We start from the raw sequence: 20,441 nt of genomic DNA, 5'->3' as shown, positions 1-20,441 counted from the left end.
CACTCAGCAATAGCCTCTCTCTATGTCAGAAGTCAAGCGAAAACAAGACATTCAGCTACCACAATACCACATCACTAGCGAAAGAAACAAAAACGAAAACAAATATACAACAAGAAAATATAATAAGTAATGGATTTGAACGTTCGTGGAAACTTTTATTCACACCGTTGACGTCCAGACCACTCAAACCGGGCAGCCATGCACCATGGACAACACAAGGCTATGCCACCAAATTGTTCTTCAGATTGCTCAGTATTATATACAATCAGAAACTCAGTAAGACGTGTAAGAAGGGGTCTCGTGTTCATTTTTCCTGAGTCCATGGAGGCATGGAAACTTGCAGAAACTAGGAAGAAGACTGAGAACTTGACATCTCAGGCACGCCGACTGCTGTCCATCAAAACGCATTGGAACTTGTAAGGCAGTATCGACTATCGACAGAGTTGGCAGGGGCAGGTGCCTATTTTGCATCAGCTTCCACAGTGGCAGTACCCAATGATGCAGTTACTGGTCCGCCATCGCCAACCTGCTTGATTCCAGGGCCAGACTTCTCAGCAGCATCCATTGCCCCAGCCATAGGTTGCACAGCATAGGTTGCATCTGACGTTGCTTGAGCACTTTCAGTAGCCGTCATGGTTTGACCAGCCTGTGGAACAACAGGAAATGTGTGTTGCATCGCACCAAGCAGATAAGCGTCCTGCTTAACCATGTCGCGAGTCTTAAGGCCATAATACAGTGGCTCTGGAGCTTCTGTTGTATGCGCTACGGGCTGGTTTGGATGAATATACATAACCAAGGGACCGAACACTGTGTCTGGGCCTTGCGAACGCTTGAGCCATGACTGATGCTTTTTGCCACCCAGATGGATGTCAAATACCGCTCTTGTATCACATGTCACATTGCAAAGAGTGCAGACTAACGGCTGCTCCCTTACTCTCTCATGCCTTCGGCGTGGGGCTTGGGACGCTCTAAACTTCTTTACACCACGGTCAGCTCCTGTCATCTTTCGCTTTGAACCATTCCTGTTGCCGTTGCTATCCATCCTTGCTTCCACAAATTGTGTATCTGATGGACCTGTTGTATAAGAAGGTGGAGCTTCACTGCCATCTTTCATCTCATTTGAAGGCTCATGCAATTCTACCTGTGCTTCAACACTGTGACCAACTGCTGTTGTAGCAGGCACTGTATTTTGCAGCGAAGAATTGCCTGTTGCTTCAGAAACTAGTACTCCGGCAACTGTAGGTATAACATTTTCAGGAGCCAAGTATTTGTGCTCGCCACCACCAAGGCTGGATGAACCCAGAGCTGGGACCATATGCAGCACAGTAGAGGAGCCTTTTACTTCAGCCAACTGAGTAGAGGTTGCAGGTAACCCACCAACTTGAGACGCTGGCTTGACCATGCCAGGTATAACTGGAGTCATACCTTGCATCTGAGCCATATCTTGCATTCTCTGCACAGTCCGCTTATGTCTCTTTCCATTCTCGTGCTTCTCAAGAATTTCCTTGCTATTACATTCAACTCGACATATATCACACCAAGCAGCTGGAAGGACAGGACCCCGTGCTATATTGGCAGTTTTAACTTGCACTGCATCTTGTACCTGTGCTGCTGCAGATGATCCAGCAGGTGCACGAATTGCAAACTGCCTACCACTTCTGCCACGCCCTCTTCCTCGTCCTCTCCCTCTACCGCGTAGTGAAGGAACTCCTACAATCGACATAGGAGGATGATGCACAGAGCTTCCTTGACCTCTGCCCCCACCATGTGAAGGCTCAACACCTACGCTTGGATCCCACAGTGCCCGTATACCACCAACCTGCAAGAAAAAGTTAGAACAACACCATGGTTACATACTTGAGTACAGGAGTTGTGTGAATATGCACTGCACCATTACACAATTCTGCACTTTGTGCATTCTCCCCAGTATTCAGATTATACAATTCGTTATATTTTACTGCCAATTTTGGATGAACAAAAAATTTGCCACTTTGTATTGTGACATAAGATTTTAAACTATACTCGGTGTACAGTAGGCAAGTACAGCTGGTAAATTAGGTATTCTTCAAGCAAAAGTGAAAATTTACCAAAAACACAAAAGTGCAGGTCAGCATAGTACACCTTCTCTTGCATACTCCCTCCAGTCCCAAAATAAGTGTCATTTTATGTTGCGTGCAGTCAACTGTTTCAAACTTTAGCTACAAATTATTTTTTATGTATTGAGTTTGGATACTTGAAAATGATACGAGTAGATTTGTCTCAAAAAGTACTTTCATAATAGTATACTTTTGCTATGTTTTATCAACATATTACAACAAAAGTAGTAGTCAAATTTGTATTTCGGGGACCGTGTCGATGTCTGAAACGACACTTATTTGGAGTACATCTTATTTTCAGAAAGAAATCTTAATCCAAAGGAGAACTACAAAACAGGAATCTCAACCAAAGCAAGAACATATGTAAGTGGCGAAGCAGACAAAATACAGTAAAAGGCAGACGAGTATTTCATTTGTTCATAAATTATCGGAGTGATAATGGAATATGTGGGCTGCATGTCCACACCAGTAACAAAGGAACATTGAGAAAGCTGTCAACAGCAGAATCCAGTGTTAGCCATTTCTCAGTCCAAATAATAGCAGCAGCATGAATATGGAGCTGGTACACACTCGTTTGAAGGAGTAACCATGGACGCATTACTGATGCACTGTTGGTCTCATTCAACAGCAGCCTCAGCATACTACCATGCAGCACCTCATTGGACCGATCCCAGAATGGGTTAACCAACAGTGCCTGACGAGAATAGCAAAGAAAAGGACAGATTGTTACCTCCCCATTCATTTTAGCACTATTCTTTTTCTACAGGGGTCCACCAACTCGTTTGGCCAACACTGCAAAGGGGTTTAGCAGCTACAATATGGATAACCCTTCCTAGGGAATCTCTATACAATGCCTGGTTAGTGACAGTACAGATATCATGGTTAAAAGATGGGGTTCAGGACACAGTCGCCAAACCAAATTCACTCCAGAGGACTTTGGGTCACTCATGAACCTCAAAATTCCAGGCTATCTGCATGTTCCAATCCTAACCTTTAATATATCCACCTGAAATGTAACTCATCTAGGTGGCTACAACAGAGTATTCTTCAAAGAGATTACCAAGTCTGATTAATCCTTATGAAGTAACAATCTATGGAATTGTTAAAGGGAAATACTTTATGTACAACCCATTTGTACAACTCTTGTTTTTAAGCCCTTTGATTCATAAGTGAACAACCAACCAAATGATTTGAGCCATCTCATCCCGAGTTGTAAAGGAGTTGTACAAATCGGATTGTATGTAGCCTTATATTAAACAAGGAAACAACAAAGTTGGGACTTGCAACGGAACTTTGCAGTGTGGATGCTGCCCTGGTCCTTGAACTAGCCTAGCACAAGCTGTGCAAAGCATGATATAATATAACCAATACTTGACCAATGACATGCACTTCTCGAGCACCTCAACCAAGCTAGTACTTAATAATTACACTTGTAGACTACCAGTTTCACTGTGACCACAGATAGGACTACTCGTGTCACTGCACTTCAAACAACCTAATACCCATAAGTTTTTTTAAAAATACATAAATCCTTATCTTCGAGGACAAAAATCATCACCTGCACTTGATTTGCATGAGTCCACAAGCAGACAAGCTAAGTAAACCAATTATCCATTGTGGTTTCCATCCATTGCATGCATTCATGTAAACTTACTTTCATGTACTATACAGATGAATCCACCAAAACTCCAGCTTTAATAAAGACCATATAATTTACTGGGATATTTAGGTTTGATTTCCTTTTGTAACTGAGTTAAATTTGATACGCAAACAAAGATTATTATGTCCATGCAACAAATATATCTACCAAACGCCTAGTTTTGAAAAGAAACTATGTGAATCAGATTTGTCGATCAAATGTCTGTCTATAGGTCATCAATTACAGAATCAACTTTATATAAGGATGCTACAAAAGGCCTTATCAACAAGGACATTCTAAGATAAAGGGGCACAAGAGGTTCAGATAACAACTAAGGAATAAATTGCTAGTCGATGTAGGCATGGGCTATAGAGCCTACAGGCCTTTACATGCTTTGGCATCAGTGCATGATCTGTACCCTCAGCCAGCATAGCATGTGTAGCAGCATGTTAAACACGACACGCTTGATGATTCCTAACAGTTGAAATGCCTTTCACAAGGCTAACACATCGAAGCGTGAGTTTACAACAAAGCTCCTATCTTCTATGAGCACAATTTGCAGAACCAAGCAGAAGGATCAGAATAGGAAATTGCAAATTTCATGAAGGCCTTTGGCTACTAATCGCCAGTCAATGTGCATTGCTCAGTACAGACATACAAATTCCATTGATAAACTACTATAAAGGCCTAATCAAGTAATCATAAATCATCCACCAATTAGGTTCCTTATAGAAAGTTATCATCATCAGTTGAGCACAAATCGGTAACCAAGCAAAAGAAAAAACTTCCTATCAACGAATCATCCAATCACCGAGTGGACACATCGTCACACTACCAATCCCTCCTATCTCAGGAAACTCCACAGAGCGCAGCAAATTTTTTAAAACCACCTGAAATTTCTACAGAGCGTAGCAAATAAAAACAGCAGAGCTACACGTACGACAAATCACAACAAACTTGCAAAAAAAGGAAGACGTGAGAGAATACCGCGGCGCGACGCTGCGCCGGCGGGTACAGCGGGGCGTAGTAGGGCTGGTGTCCCACGCCGCGCTCGGGCGCCCCCATCGAGGCGGCGAAGCTGGTCGGCTGCGACGGCGCGGCGACGGCGGAAGGGTTCGTCCCTCCGCCAACCGCGTGGTACGATGCATCCGCGGCAGACAAGGAGAAGGAGGAGGAGGCGGTGGGCGGAGCGGCGCGCTCGGTGCCCGGAGGGGGCAGCTGGTGGTAGTAGGGTGGCGCAGATGCGGCAGCGGCGGCGTCGTGGTGGGCGTAGGCGTAGGCGTAGGAGCACGGGTCGTAGTAGGACGTCTGCGGCGGCCAGGAGGAGCCGTGGGGAGGCAGGCCCTGGTTGTAGCCCATCGCCGACGGCTCGCCGGCGGCGTGCTGGCGTTGGGGGTAGGGAGGGGGTGGCAGCAGGTTGGGCGGAGACCTCCACGGCGGGGGGGCCTTTAGCTTTGGGCTGCGCGGCGATTCGTGACGTGTATATTCAGCCCATGGGCTGAGCAGTTCTTCGTCCTCAACACGAGCGAAGAGGAGGCCACGGCGACTTGGCGAGCCCCGGGAGAGATCCCGACGCCTCTGCTGATGCGAGAATCCTCGTCTCCATCGGGCGGAGAAACCAGCATGAATGGAAAAGGTTGAAGCAGAGAGAGAAAATGGGAGCCACGAGCCCACGACACAACTAATGCTTCCGAGCCTTCCTTCCAGGCTGCAAATGATGCTCTCTCGCTCTCAAGGTATGCAGCACCGATACAGTTATAGGTATCGGTATTGGATTGATACGGATACGGGAATGATATATTTTTTTAGAAAATTCAATATACGAATATGTTTAACTTTTTTTATTAAAAATAATAATAAGTGCAAGCAACGATACAGTTATAGGTATCGGTAATGGATCGATATGGATACGAGGATACGATATTTTTTAACAAAATTCAACACGGATATGTTTAATTTTTTTATTAAAAAATAATAATAAGTGCAAGTACACATGTTCTAATTAAGATCTATTACATAAAGGCATAACATACTTAAAAGTCACATATTAAAAGATATAACAACTAGATAGTATGTTCTACTTATGTTCTATTGCATATAGTAAATGATGGATTTTGGTTGCTAGCTGGTTTGTCTCAAATTGCAATATCTACTGTGACATGATTTTATGATAATAAACTAATTGACTAGCATATAATGAAACATTGCAATAGTATTTTGTAAACATTGCTTGGACATAATCACTTTATCTGAATGAAGTATATACGTAAACATTGCTTGATAAGTAGAACTGCAGTACCAAACTAGCAAGTAGCAAGTATAGTTCATTCCCATGTAACTAGCTCGAAGGACTGTACTCCGATCTCAACCAGGATATAGTAGAGAAAGCCTACATCTGGATGCATGTTGTCTTAAATCACTTGTTAAGAAAGCAATTTCAGATCTAGCCAGTCGGATCATGTGAAGTGTGAATCATGCACGTGTTCTACAATTCAACCACAAACCTACAAGGATTCTTAGATTACAGAGAAATCCCAGAGGCACAACAACGCAGGACATCAAGAAGATGTCTTATTCGCCACACATTATCACATACATTAAGCTCGACCACGGTGGGCCCTCCGCGCCAGACAAACGAGATCAAGAAGGCCACAAAGATCCCCGAGGAGTGCCGCCAGTAGATAGAGGTGCGGCTCATGTGGAATGCAGTCACAGTTGGTGTTGACAGAGTGGAGGCTGGCGGGGCTCTCGTTGCGACCGAGGAGCGTAGCGGACGCGGATATGGAGGTGGAGGTGTTGCGTGAGCGTGGTGTCAACGGTGGCTCCAGCTCCAGGCGTCGGTGCCATCGGCTCCAGGTGTCCTAGGTGGAGGGCGACATGAGGTGATGCACGAGCGCGGTGTGCACGGCATCGACGATGGCTCTGGCTCTAGGTGTGAGGGAGCAGTGACCAGCGGGGCGCCAGGGTGGCGGATGTGGAGCATGGGGCGCGGGCGGTGTGACAAGATGCATGGCATGGGCGGCGTGAGAGAGCCGCAACTGTAGCAAAGTTGTGCGGGTGGTTAATAGGGTTGCTAATAGGTTGGGAACGCCAATTTGGGTTTGGCCTGTCTACAAAGTATCCATGTCGTATCTAACAATTTGTGATTTTTTTTTTATACTTCGCAACCTATATCGATACGTCACTTTTCTGCAGTATTCATGCTTAAGAGGTCTCAAGTTATAGCCAGAGATTTCAATTTGCTTTACAATGTTTTTTTAACCGGTGAAAAGACCAAAATTCAGAAAATTTCAATGAAATTTCAATTATTTTTTATCCTATGCTTTGTAGGTCTCATGTATAAGTGAAAAAAAATAATCTAAAATTAGATATTTTATCTATCTTTAAAATTTCAGCAAAAATTTTAATCCCGGTCACAACTCTTTTGTGATTTATCCAGCAAAGACCTCAAGCTTATTATTTTTATTATTATTATTATCCCACGTGATCTTGTCATCAACTTCCCTAACTTTCTATCTTGCTGCCAGTGAATAGTGGAGCTGCAAATGATGCTCTCGTACTCAATCACCACTTGATAATAATGATAGTGCGTCCGAACCAAAATATTTCGCTGCTGTTTTCCTTTTTTCCTACTAAAAGATCAATGCAGTATAGGTACCGTATCACGTTTAAAATTTGCTTATAGCTCAGTTCACATGTGAGGCAGACATATATATGCATATAACATTTTTTATGTTTTTATTCTCGCTTCGTGTAAAAATGTTAACTCGAAGATATTATATTTAAAATACAAAAATTTATAAACTAACATAAACCTATTTAAACGAATAAGATGGTAATAAATTCATCACACCGAAACATTTAATTCATACACACTAAAATCAGAAACGTAATGAGCCGGTACTACAGTGTAGGCCAGTTTAACCACGATTTGCAACTTTTTCAACAGTCCCAGTCGCTACGATATCACTAGTACTACGGTAGTGCGGCTAGCCCCATTAAATCTATCTATTGTTATATAATAATAAAATAAAAAAGAATTGAGAAATCAAGTAGATAAGTGTCTAGATTGATGTGTACAAAGAGTTATTGATAATGTTTGAGTTGAGTTGAACTTGGTTAGTATGTGTTTGTTTATGCTCGTTCTTGTTCATAACTAATTTGAGTTGAAGGAGAATAAAATTGGAACAATTTTATCTGAGTCTAGGTGATTTGTTCTCATCGGATTATTCGGTGTCTGGAAAATTAACTTCACTGGATGATCCGATATAATGCTGATGTCGATGTCGGGGTTTTCAGTTTGATGACAAAATTTGAAATAGGCACCGGATGGTCCAGTGTTGACTACTTGTGTGCATTGAACTATTTTTAGCAGAGAAGGATGCAAACTTGGTTCTGTTGAGTGGTACTTACCGACCAGTCTGGTGATGAGTCGTGTGAGCACCAGAGAGTACACCGGAGTTTTTCTTGCAGGGAGGGTGAAATTGTGAAATCTAGTGTAGTGGTACTCACCGGAATGTCCAGTGTGTAGGGTTGAACACTGTACTAATCACTGGACCATTTCTTTGAGAGGGATCGGAATAGTATATTATAGTAGAAATGAAGGCACCAGATGTTTCAGTGACTAGACAATGAATATCGGAGTAATGCACCGGACCTTTTTTTGCAGAGCGAGATTCTTCAGTGCACAAACGAGTCTGACTCACTGAATGGTCCAATGTTCATAGGCAAAACACATCGGAACATCCGGTATTCACGATTTCTACAAGATGTGATTTCATTTGAGGACTTTTGTTTTGAGCTAACCTAGAGATAATTTGGAGTGAGAGAAACATGCTTGCTTGTTTCATGGTGTGCAGATGATTGATGCGACTTAGCGGTCGACGACGAGATGATCGGGGCCAAATGGGAGGCTTAGTGCCGGACAATCAAGGAGGCCAGATGGAGTCAAGGCTGATCCTAATGGTACATGTGGATGTCAAGCAAAATATGAATGTAGAAGGATGAAGACGGTGTGTTGACAAAGTCAAGCGAAGGGGATGTCGATACAAATGACAAGGTGGCCCGAGGGATCAGGAGAGGGAGAGACTTGTTGGCGATCAAGATCGTAAGACGGAGTACACGCGTTGACATCGGAGTGCTTGCTTAAGGCAAAGCAAGTGATGGCTAGTCACGCTTTGAGAATCGTGCTAAGTCACGTGGATTGAAGGATTGGAGGGTCATGTGGCATCATCTCAAAGCTTGCGTCGAGGTAAAGCTAAGTCTTGAAAAAACCATGATCGTTCGATGGAAAGAGCAAAATCTAGACTAAAATATTCTGGTGGTAAGTAGGAGTGTATTACTGGTGAAAGTTATTTTGGGAATAAGAAAATTTAAGGGCCAATGAAGCTCTTAAAAGCTATAAATAGATGGGTAGAGTTGTGGGAGAACTCAAAGTCTAGTGAGAGAACTTCATTAAGCAAGCCTTTTGAGAGTCTAGTGATATGTTTTGGAGGAGGGAAGAGAATAAGTTTAGTCTTTGTAATAGGTTAGAGCTTTTGTGAGATAAACGACTTTGTAATCTGTCAAAAATAGGACTAACCTCTGTACTTAATGAAGTTTATTTTTTCGCATGAGCTTGTGTTCATCTCTTTCTAGTCTACTTCTTTTGGTCCCCCGTGCCTTCGATGCAAGTTTTTTTTATTTTCTTGTTGATTTTCGTTTTTACTCGTGAGCTGTGATTTTTAAACCTTAAAAAGTTATTTTTTTTATTGCTAGAGATATAAACATTTATATACTCATGTATTTAAGAGGGTCTTGAATCACTTGTCTCTACTCTATCAACTTGGAGAGTTGTTTATTTTGGTGTCTGTCTTTTTATTTCGTTCTTCATTCATATTTCAAGCTTTTACGCTGAAAGGCACATGAAATGATCTTGAATAGAGCCTATGATTCATATTCTATTCGTGAAGTTACGTTGCTTTAGAGTTTTTTCTCATTTTATCTCTTTAAAATTTATGTTTCTATTTGTGTGTTTTTAGTAGTGTTGGGTGAACAAGTAGTAGACTATTTATTTCGTAAAAAATTTGTAAGATGATCTATTCATCTCCTCTAGTCGTCTATTTTGATCCTACACGAACCTATTAGGGCTAAAAATAATTTTAGAAATTAGTCCATCATATAAGAAGAATACTAATGATTTTTTTTAGATATTTGAGAATTTATTTGATGCCTTAACAATTATTAGAAATTATAAAAGTAGTATATTTTAAAAAATTTAGTTTAAATTCTACATAGGTTTTTTTAAATAAATTTAACGGCGTGTAGTTTGACCAAATTTAGCGTAGTGAGCCATTCAACATTTGGCGAGAAGCGAACGTGCCTTCAGCACGGTGGTAAGGCTCCGGAGTTGAGCCGAGCCCACCCGGGCTTCAAGTCCAGGTGACGTACGGGGAGTTCCGATTTATTTCGGATTTCTTCAGCTTCTCCAGACGTGACGCTACAGAAGGGATTACGACGTGCTCGTCGTCTACGGGATTCTTGATGGATCCTAGTGATTTTTGAATGGACGCTTTCTTCAAGCTGTGTGTAGTTGTAGGGCTAGCATGTGCGTGCGTTAGGTGTGTGTAGAATGGGTGCGTGTGAGGGGGTGAGTGCGCGCGTTTATGTTCAGATACTACAACTGTATTCAGTGGTGAAGAGTAAAAAAAAAACATTTGGCGAGAATATGTCTAGAATCCGTATATGGTCTCATTCAGGAAAATGAATCATCCAAACAAACAAACGCGCTTACCACGTCTCGTCTTGCACGATCTCATGCAGGATAGGATTAGTACGCCTAGCCAAACACAACAGTGAATCATAGGGGCGACGAATAATGCTAGTGTGTCTGAACCGAAATGCTTTGCTTACTTCTCCACTAGCAAGCATATTTGACCTGAAATGCATCCCCCCATCCCATCATCATCTGCTGTTTTCCTACTGAAAGACTGAAAGATCAATGCAGGGCAGTAACCTTTTCTGAGCAGAACAGTCTCGGACGACGCTACGATACCACTGGTACTGTAGCAGACGGTCGTCCGTGCTCTGGCCGTTTAAATTGCAAGCGAAAAATCTAAGAAACCCGTCGTAGCTGGTACGAATGCTGCTCGCGCTGCTGTCTGCATGATTGTGCTGTACCTGTACGTTGGCACGCTGCTCGTGAGCACGTCGTGACCCGATGCATCCTCGTCTCGCCGTAGCTTTTACTTCTCCTGTCGTGAGCCAGCCCTGCATGCAGTTGACGCGCAAAGGCGCGGATCCAGATCGCCCGTCCGTCGGTGCCAAATACAACTCCGTATGTCTTGCGGGTGTAAGGCCTATCTCGGTAGTTGTAGTTCATTTATCCCGCCTAGTACTTATGCAACTGTTAATTCTTTCATTTACTTTATGATTTTTTATTACTCTTTTAACAAGAATCTTAATATAAATGAATGTTTTGATAACTGATATATCAGTATGTGAATTTTCGTGTTCGTCCGTCGGTCCGTCGAGCTATATCACGCATATATTTTATTTTTTATTTTTTTAATGGAACCGTAAATTCCATTAACCATTGTACGTTGCAAGCTTAGGTTAATCGATCGTACGTCAAGATGTCAACACATTGACCAGTTGGCTAGGCCTAATCAAATCAATGATTACCCCCATGGACATGCATGCCTAGATATCATCACTCGTCCAACATCAGGCCAAGCGCCACTACCCACTAGCAATTGTTTTCGATACGGTTTCCTCGCTACTTTGTTGCGTACCACTGCCATGGGTTTATTTGCTGCACATCAGTTTAATTACTCGCACCACCACAGATGGATACATGCACATAACATGCCGCTGCATCTCATGATCACGACCATCTCAATGTGCTCGAGCTCGATTCAACGCAGTAGGCGCGATGCCACTGCGAAGCCATTGACCGCTCGATCGGCGCGCGGCGACGTCGTACTTGTCCACTGCCACCAGTCGGTCACGGCCGGCCGTGGGTCGTCGTCGGCGAACCACACGGGCGCTGCGGTTGGTCCATCACTGCAACCTGGCACTGCACAGTAACGCTAGCACCAAACAAAAGGTGACCGCTCCACTGAGCTTTGCTTAACACAGCGACAGTGACTCGAAGAAACTTCCCTTCCTCGTTGACCATGGGAGATCCACCGCTAGCTGCAGAAGATTCTAGGCCCATTTGACAGAGTTTGAGCTTCAATAATTTTTGAAGCTGATATTTCTAGCTTTAAAAATTTGTAAAGCCGAAGATATGTGTACATTGTGAGTGTTTAGATGAGCTATTTTATTTGTATTTTAGTCTTAAATATAGACTTAAATCATTTTACTTTAGCCTATAAACATAAGATCTGATGTGTAGCTGTGCGCTAAAATTCTACCAAACAGGATCATGGTCCTTACTAACAGAGATTGACAGATGGATCCACTCGACTCCACCGCACATGGTATCATGTATCAAGGATGTCGTAATCCCTCGGTTTCAAAATATAGGACATATTAGGATTAAAAAAGTCAAACTCCATAAATTTTGATTAACAATTAGTCAAATTATATGCATGTTTATTGTACAAAAGATATGTCAATAGATTCGTATTTCACGTATCTTTTAATAAAATATTAGTTTCATGACAATTGATAATATATTATAAAATAATTAATGGTCAAAATATACTTTAAAAGACTTTATTAAATCCTAATACATCTTATAGATATAGAGGGAGTTCCTGTCAGTAGTTCTGTCTCAGACAGCACCGTACACTGTGCATGCACTGCACGTACCTACTGCTGACACGGTAAATGGGAGCAAGCTGCAAGCATGCTTTACCTCGGAGCTGCCTAATCCTGGCAAATGGAAGGGCGAGATGAAAGGCCGTGGAGGAGAGGAGACCAAGGCAAAAAGAGCGGACCGGGTCGCTAGGCTCCAGGACCAAAAGTGGTGGAGGACAAGAAGCGGCGGCGGGCAGTTGGACCAGGAGCCCCGCCTGCAGCCCACATGCAGGAGCGGCGATAGTGGCGGTGGAAACGAACAGGCACTGGTGCGAGCAGATCAGGAGCAGGAGCAGGAGCAGCGAGTGCCTTTAATTTGGCTTTTTGCAGGGAAGCAAACAGAAGCAGCTTCCTTGGCCTAGCCGCAACAATAGTAGCTTCGGCGGCGGCAGAAGCTGACAGGGACGGTGACTGGCGAGACGCTACCTCCACTCCTCGCCACGGCATCGACGCGCCGCCGGGGGCTCGTCGCTTCGCCGAGGCTCGATGCGCGGCTGCAGTTCGGTGCCCCGCCAAGGCATCGACGCCGCTGTGGGCGAGGAGAGGCCGGCGAGAGCGGACATGGTGGGGCGCAGCACGTGGAATGGGAGCCTCGGAGCGCGCGTTCAGCCGGTCGACGGCAGGAGCGACAGCTCCCTCTCCCCCCTCTCTCTCTCTCCTCCACCTCATCAAGCAAGATGACATGGCGGTCGATACGCCCGTTATTGTACTTGCTCTCAGCATCAGTGTCGGAAAGCAAGCTGGAGCACTAGGAGAGAGGCTAAGCTAAGCTCAAGTACTCAACTGTCTACCTCTCGACTCTGTTTGGATGGAGCGGTGGAGCCAAATGCTGAAGCACAGGCACAGCTCATGACTTCGTGAATGCTACTCAACTGAACAAAATGGCATGGTCTGAGTCGCGTGATGCATGTACCAGCGATCTGGTTCTAGGCAGAAGACAGTGGAGCCAACAGGTGGAAAGCCAAGCAAAAGTAGGTAACAAAACAATGAAGAAATCAGCAAGGTTCTATGAGTTACTACCATTAATCCGGGATCGAGTTTATAATGGAAAGATTAGCAGTTTGGGAAGGTAAGTTACTCTGTTACTAGTATGCTGGCACTTGCCAACAGTGATGTAAAGGTTTAAGGAAGCAGAGTTTAATGGGACAGGTTAAAAACGACCATGGTAAATGCAGAGTTTTCAACGAGGAAATTGAAGTAATTGATCGATTAGGTTTCGATACAGGGGCCAAGTAATTCAGAACTACTAGTACTGCTCTAAAAAAACTACTAGTACTAACAATTGCAATAGGAGTAACAGTAAAAAAAAGAACAGAAAATGTTGAACTGTTGTTTTTCATCTGGTCCTTGCATGGATCGCAAGCCTTACCTCCAAGGATCCAATTCGTTCTTGCATGCAGCAGTCGTGCTGCGTTTCTTGCGCTTGTGTAAGTACGTCTGCTGATCTGAAGATGGCATCGGTGGTAGGTATCAGATCAGCAGGTGATCTTACTGTCCGGTGCTGCCGAACTCTGCGTCGTACACGGCGGAGAGCTCGAAGTCGTCGTCCATCGCGGCCGGCACGTTGAGATCGATGGACCCCGAGTTGTCAACACATTTCGCTGGCGTCGATGGAGACGGGGCCAGCGCGCCGGTGGACGGCATGTGCGCGAGCTTGTGGCCGCTCAGGGCCTGGCCGGAGTCGAACACGCGGAAGCAGAACGGGCACTCGTGGATGACCGGGGCGCCGCCGCGGTGAGCCTTGGACGGTGCTGCGGGAGGCACCGGCGGTGGCACGCAGCCTCCCCTGCCTTTCTTGATGCTGGCGCGGTGGCCGCCGAGCGCCTGGTACGACCGGAACACCTTCTTGCACACGCCGCACTGGTGCCTGCTGCGTGGGCGCGCGGCCGCGTGCTCGTCCGCGTCGTCGAAGAAGCTGACTTTGTCGTCGTTGTTCTGCTCGGCTTCCGAGCTCGCCGGGGCCCAGTGTGGCTGGGGCCCGGATCTGGACCGCGTCCACGAATCCCGAGATAGCATCACGAGCGACATGGCCACGTCCTCCTCCGGCGTCGCGTCGGAGACGCTGCTCGCCGGCTGCTCGGGATCCAGGGCCGTCGGTGGTGGCGCGCGCCGACGCGCCCGCTTCGATCGGCGGCGGCTGACGGCGAACCGAGCGCCGCCGCGCCGGGACGACTCCGTATCGCTCTCGCCGTCCTGCACGACCATCGACTCGCCGCGGGCCACCCCACCGCCGGAGAATTCAGGGGTGCCGACCTTGCGGCTTTTCTTGGGGCTCTCTCGCAAAACGCACGACGCCAGTGGCTTCCGCTGCGTCGGCTCGTCACCCATCTCGGTCGACGAGGTAGATGCCAGGGAGAGCGGTGGCGACGCCGGCGAGTACGCCGCCGCCGCGGCCATGGCATGGGAGCGCATGTGACCGCCCAGCGCGCGGCCATTGTGGAACCGCCTGAAGCAGAGCTTGCAGGTGTGCTTCTCCATCACTAAGCAAGCAAGAATTCCTGCACAAAGACAGCTGAGCAAGGGCAACACAGAGCAAACGCTGCAATGCTGAAGGAGTGAGCAGCTGCTTGCTTCTTTTCGCTCTCACCCTCCCTTGCTTTCTCCCTTTGCTTGCTCTGTGCTGGCTTTCGGTTTCAAGGATAAACAATTCTATGGAAAAGAGGTAGAAGAAGTGTGAGAGGAGGGAGTGGGGAACTTAAAAGGAGTAGGTGACAAGCATCCCTCCCCTCCACCAAGGAAGAGAAAAGAGAGGAAGGAACAAGTGGGATCGGAGGAGGTGAGAGAGTTGCTTAAGTAGAACACTTAATTACACACATGGCCAGGGTTTGAAAAATTAAGGGCGTTCAAGGCACTTGTAAAACTGAAGATTCTCAAAATAAACAGATAATTACCGTTCCAAGAAAATGGCCCACCTGCAAATGTCTCTGGGATAGAATGAAATTGCATTTGCATAACTGGCCTGATTGAATACGAGATCAATAGGATTTGGGCATAATACTCAGCAAATCTTCAATTCATGCACATAAGGCTAGTACTAGGGGTTACACCTTTACAATTTCACACGATTGCCGATTCTTTTGGCAGAAAATTAAGCAGCATAAGTTGTCGCATGCTAATTCACACAAACAATTGAGGATTTAATTAATCATTAACTAACTGTGGGTGGAATATTTTGCCCAATCGAAGGTGCATTGCATTTGACCAGCGAGAGATTATGTGCTCCTGGCTAACACAGGAGATTCTCACACCGATCTCCAATTCAATTCTCCATCCAACAATTCGCTCCACAAAGTCCGTGCTGATATGTTGTACTAAAAGTCTAGCTATCCTGATGCCTCCAAGGCTAGGGAGGTTACATTCTTTGGAAACACTGACTTGCAAAATGGGCAAAGATTGCAAGATGGGAGTGATTGTGTGTGCAACTGTGCATCACTTTTTTTTAAAAATTCTGAAAAGACGCAACTGTGCATCACATCATACTCGATCTACTACTTAATCCTCTCCATGTTGGTGTTCAGTGATTAGTGCTTGCTACTAGAGGCAGGGGTTGGACGTGCAATGCATACACAGCCCTTCTTTGTCGGCGCACAGAGTGTACCTACACTACACATTTTTCAGAAATGACATGCAAATAGTATCTACTTTCCTTTTGGTTGTATCGACCAGAAAGATCAGCACAAAGTGTCAGCTAGCAGCTAAGCTCCCCCATCCGTTTCAGCAGCCAGGATTTAATTAGCTGAATTGATCGTCCGTACAATCACTCCGGTCAAGCTGTAATAAGGGTATTACTGGCCACAATTTCTGGATTTTTTTTCCTTTTATTTTGGAAAGTAGGACAACTTAGCATTGGTTTGTTTCAGTTAAGGATTTAAAAAATAATTTGTAGATCGTAGATTATAAAAAATTATATTATAAAAAGATTTTAGATTGTGGATTTAAAAAGCTTTGAGGAGCAGTTCAGTTAAATAGATTTTCACAATTTATGAAAAACTAAAGGAAATTAGCTTTTTGGATTTTCATAATTTAACAAGTGAATTGTGAAGCGTTATGATAAAAAAAATTATCTATTTATTTCAACTTTGAATTATAAAAACTGAAAACCACAATCTAAAATTAAAACAAACATATCCTTACTCCCAATAGAACTCTTGAACTAGACATAGCTAGGTATGTACGCAGATGCTTACCTTTGGCTTACTCGTGATCATGCATAAACCATACATGCATGACCATCTGCCAGCTCGGGCAATCTACATGCGGCTCGATTAGGTTGTGTTTTATTGGTTGAATGAAGTTAAATAGGATGAGATCATCATAGATGAGATGAGATTGAACGGGATGGTCCTAGATGATGTGATACAAGTAGCTTGTTTGGTTAGATGTATGAGATGTTACGAAAATATGTTCGGTTGGTTATATAAAATTGGACAACTTGGTATAAGATTTTGTTTGTTTAACTGAAAAGGTTGATTCTAGGTAGGTTGTATATGATGATAAAAATATATATAAATAGAGTATTACAAAAGAACTTATTTTTTCACCATATAACATAGGTCTGAAAATAATTTTAAAAATTAGTCCATCATATAAGAAAAATATTAGTGATTTTTCTAGATTTTTAAAATGATTTGAGACCTTAACAATTGTTAGAAGTTATAAAAGTAGTATTTTTTTAAGAATTTTAGTTTCAATTTTATACATTATTTTTGTGTGAATCCAATAAAATATAGAAAAAACCATTGTTTTGATTTTTAAGCATCAGACGAACCCGTAAAAAAGCGAATACTGTTCACACGAACGACTCGGTCCTGACGAAGTGTGGTTCATCATATTTGAAGAACATACTTGAATCTGTATGAGGCTTTATTCTGAAAGAGCTCATCTTAGACAACCTTAGTACATCTAACTAAACACTATCTTATCTAATTGAAAAAGTGTGTACACCAACTCTAATTTAGAAGTGTGCATAGGATCAGATTCTAAGGGTGTATTTAGTTGATCGAATAATATTATATAGAGATGTATAGTATATTTTAGATAAGTAGAAGCAGATCAAGTGAAGTCATATGTGTTGAATAAAATAATATTTAGTTGGTTGTATATGAAACTGTATGAGTGCATGCAATGAGCTGATTTTTTATTTGGTTGACTGAATCTGAGACCGTTAAGCGGATGCAAGAATTGAGATTTTGATTGGTTACTCGTATAAAGATATTTTATAACATTAATAAGTGAGTCCGTATACATGAGCGGATACAGAATCTGCATTTGCTCATCTAGAATGAAGAGTGAAGCTCCATACATTTGCACGAGTAAATACATACGAAAATTATAAATATAAATAACTAAACATATTTCTTTTTAAAATTATAGACATTCACTCATATAGCTAAATCTCATCAGGGAAGCAAACAGACCCCAATTTCTTGGTCGTGCGTACTTCTGTGTACGAGCATTTCGACGAGTATCCAATCCGGCTGGGCGCTGCGTACCGGTCCGATCGATCGATCGTATTCGCACGCAACAGTTGACACGTACATGCCGGTTTAATTCACGTACTACTGTGTGGTACGTACGTACGTACCAGCGAGTCGTACGTAGTGCATGAAACCATGCAGCCATATGCTCTCTGGTAGACCACACGAAGGCAACTGATGATCGAAAACTTCCATGATGTAGTTAGAGCGTTTGAACTGATCGATGATGATATATGTGTTGCAACTGTGCGCCTGTCTACGTACGTACTGCTACAATGTTTGCATGAAACATCGATCTGATCCGGCCAAGTGATCGAGGGTGTGATTGGTTACTTATAGGTTTTGTTGCTCTTATCGATCATATATGTAGGTCGAGAGGAAGTAAATTAAGTAGATGTAAATTGATTGAATTTTTTTTATTAATTGTATCTGTTTGGTCATACTAAATTAAGCTTTTATTTGATTGATTGAATTTAAAATCGTATGGGAGGATATAAGAGCTAAAATTCTGATTGATTATTTATATTAAAGTAATTTTATGATACTGATAAGTAGATCTGACTGTATGAATGAATGTAGAAGCCTACATCTATCAGATCAGGCTACGAATATACATTTGTATCCGTCAAATTAAATTAAAACACATAAACAACCTAATACATTTTTTTTCTAAAATTGTAGATATCCACTACTGAGACAGGATCCCTAAATGCAGACAATCAATCACCCCTGGACTGAAAAAGGCTACAGGTGGCAACAGATCGATCTCTATCAAGGTCCGTCGAAATCAAAATGCACGCGCCACGAGCAGCAAGTACGCATGAAACCCTGCATGTTGATGTTGGATAAATCAGCACTTGTTGATTTAATTTAATCTATAAATAAATTATGAATTCTAACCGATAAACTAGTATGATCATAAATAAATCAGCACTTGTAGATTTAATTTAATCTATAAATAAATTATGAATTCTAACCGATAAACTAGCATGATCATATAGCAAAAGTATATTCTATATATGTATGTAACAGTGGGTATACAAATATCTCTCTAAATATCCGATGATAGGAACAACAGAAAATAGATCATGAGAGACGAGGAAATAACAAATACGATTATAATGAGCGTATTGGTCTTCTACAGAGGAGGCAATAACAGGAGGAGATTGACCTCACTTGAAAGGAGATGCTAAGGACGTCGTGGCGTCGATGCAGAAAATGACATAGATGATGCAGATCGCGAGTAGTCGCGTTGAGCACTTTCTAAAAATCTTATTTGCCATCTCCCGCTGTAGGATCTTAAGGGCGATGGGGTCCAAAGACCTGCTCACTAGATTACCGATGCGCGAGATGGAGTAGTCTATATGTAAGAATATATCAGAGAGAAAGAGAAAAAAAAATCCTAACTTGCATATATGTTATGACGGTGAGTGGTAGGTATATATAGAGAAAAACAATGTGGTTGAGATATATAATGATTAAACTCTCAACCTACATGATCTCCAAATCTCATAACTGTGTAGATCGTCCCACGTTAAAAAATAAGACTGCAAAAGAAAACTACACCTACACAAGACATGGCTTAGTGAGACGTGTGAGCGTTTGCGTGTGTTCTTTGTTGTCCTCTCATCCACGATGGCGAGAGCGTATGCACTTGCTAAAGGGTGGATAACACAACTCTATTTAATTTGATCTCATTTTATAGATAGGGACAATTGTAAAGAAATCTTTACTTCTGGTGTTATTGTAAACCTGTCACTAGAAAATTAAAAAATACCATTAAAACTGTCATTCGAATGGCATCCTTGTAAAAAATAAAAAATCAAAAAGGTATTTGCAAATGCCTCTTATCTTTATTAGCAAGGTGAGGCTAAAAATGTGCAAGACTTCTTTTATATGGTTAGACATTTAAGATTTTACCGGAATTATAATAGACCTGGTCCATATATCTAATAGTTACAATAGCATTATAGATCACTTGAATTTTGTAAGCGATCTTACTGAACTATGCTAGGAAAGGCACGTCTTTGTCCCGGGAAATTTCGTGCGTACTAGGGTACGGCAAATACTATATTTTCTCCGTTATTATATCCAGTGTTAATGTCTGTCGAATTTTCAGCACAAATTGTGCCATTGTAATTAATAACTTTTGAACCAGGCCCTGGACCTAGCGACAGATGACCGAGTTGGTCTAAGGCGACAGGTTAAGGTTCTGGTCCGAGAGTGAGCGTGTGCTCAAATCCTACTCTCGTCAAATACTTTTATATTTCTTTGGATTTTTTTACGTTTTTAAAAAGTAATGGGGAACAGGATATCAAGAAGACTTAACACGGATTGTTCGACTTCAATTCAAGAATCCATCCACGTTCCGGTTAGGATTTCGAATCGTGCCGGCGGTCAGGTTCCTCTCTACAGCAATTGATCTCGCATGACGACGGTTGATTT

General features: G+C 43.0%; 2 protein-coding genes across 2 annotated transcripts; both read right to left on the bottom strand.

Moving 5' to 3' along the window:
• Window positions 1-120: 120 nt before the first annotated feature.
• LOC133907987 (uncharacterized) lies at window positions 121-13,082 on the bottom strand. Its single transcript, XM_062350129.1, has 5 exons — window positions 12,946-13,082; window positions 12,578-12,828; window positions 11,699-11,785; window positions 4,723-5,465; window positions 121-1,819 (listed from the first exon to the last, which is right to left on the bottom strand). The coding sequence occupies exons 1-5, from the start codon at window positions 13,080-13,082 to the stop codon at window positions 461-463; spliced, it is 2,577 nt and encodes an 858-aa protein (XP_062206113.1). The 3' UTR covers window positions 121-460.
• Window positions 13,083-13,748: 666 nt separating this feature from the next.
• On the bottom strand, window positions 13,749-15,260 carry LOC133907727 (zinc finger protein ZAT9-like). The gene has a single exon (XM_062349807.1). It carries the CDS (start codon window positions 14,995-14,997, stop codon window positions 14,008-14,010), a length of 990 nt encoding a protein of 329 aa, XP_062205791.1. The 5' UTR covers window positions 14,998-15,260; the 3' UTR covers window positions 13,749-14,007.
• Between the last annotated feature and the right edge of the window lie 5,181 nt (window positions 15,261-20,441).

This window comes from Phragmites australis, chromosome 24 (assembly GCF_958298935.1).
Source record: "Phragmites australis chromosome 24, lpPhrAust1.1, whole genome shotgun sequence".
In the NCBI taxonomy this organism is placed as follows: Eukaryota; Viridiplantae; Streptophyta; class Magnoliopsida; order Poales; family Poaceae; genus Phragmites; species Phragmites australis.
Note: the sequence above shows the minus strand (reverse complement) of the source record. Positions and strands in the feature narration are given on the sequence as shown.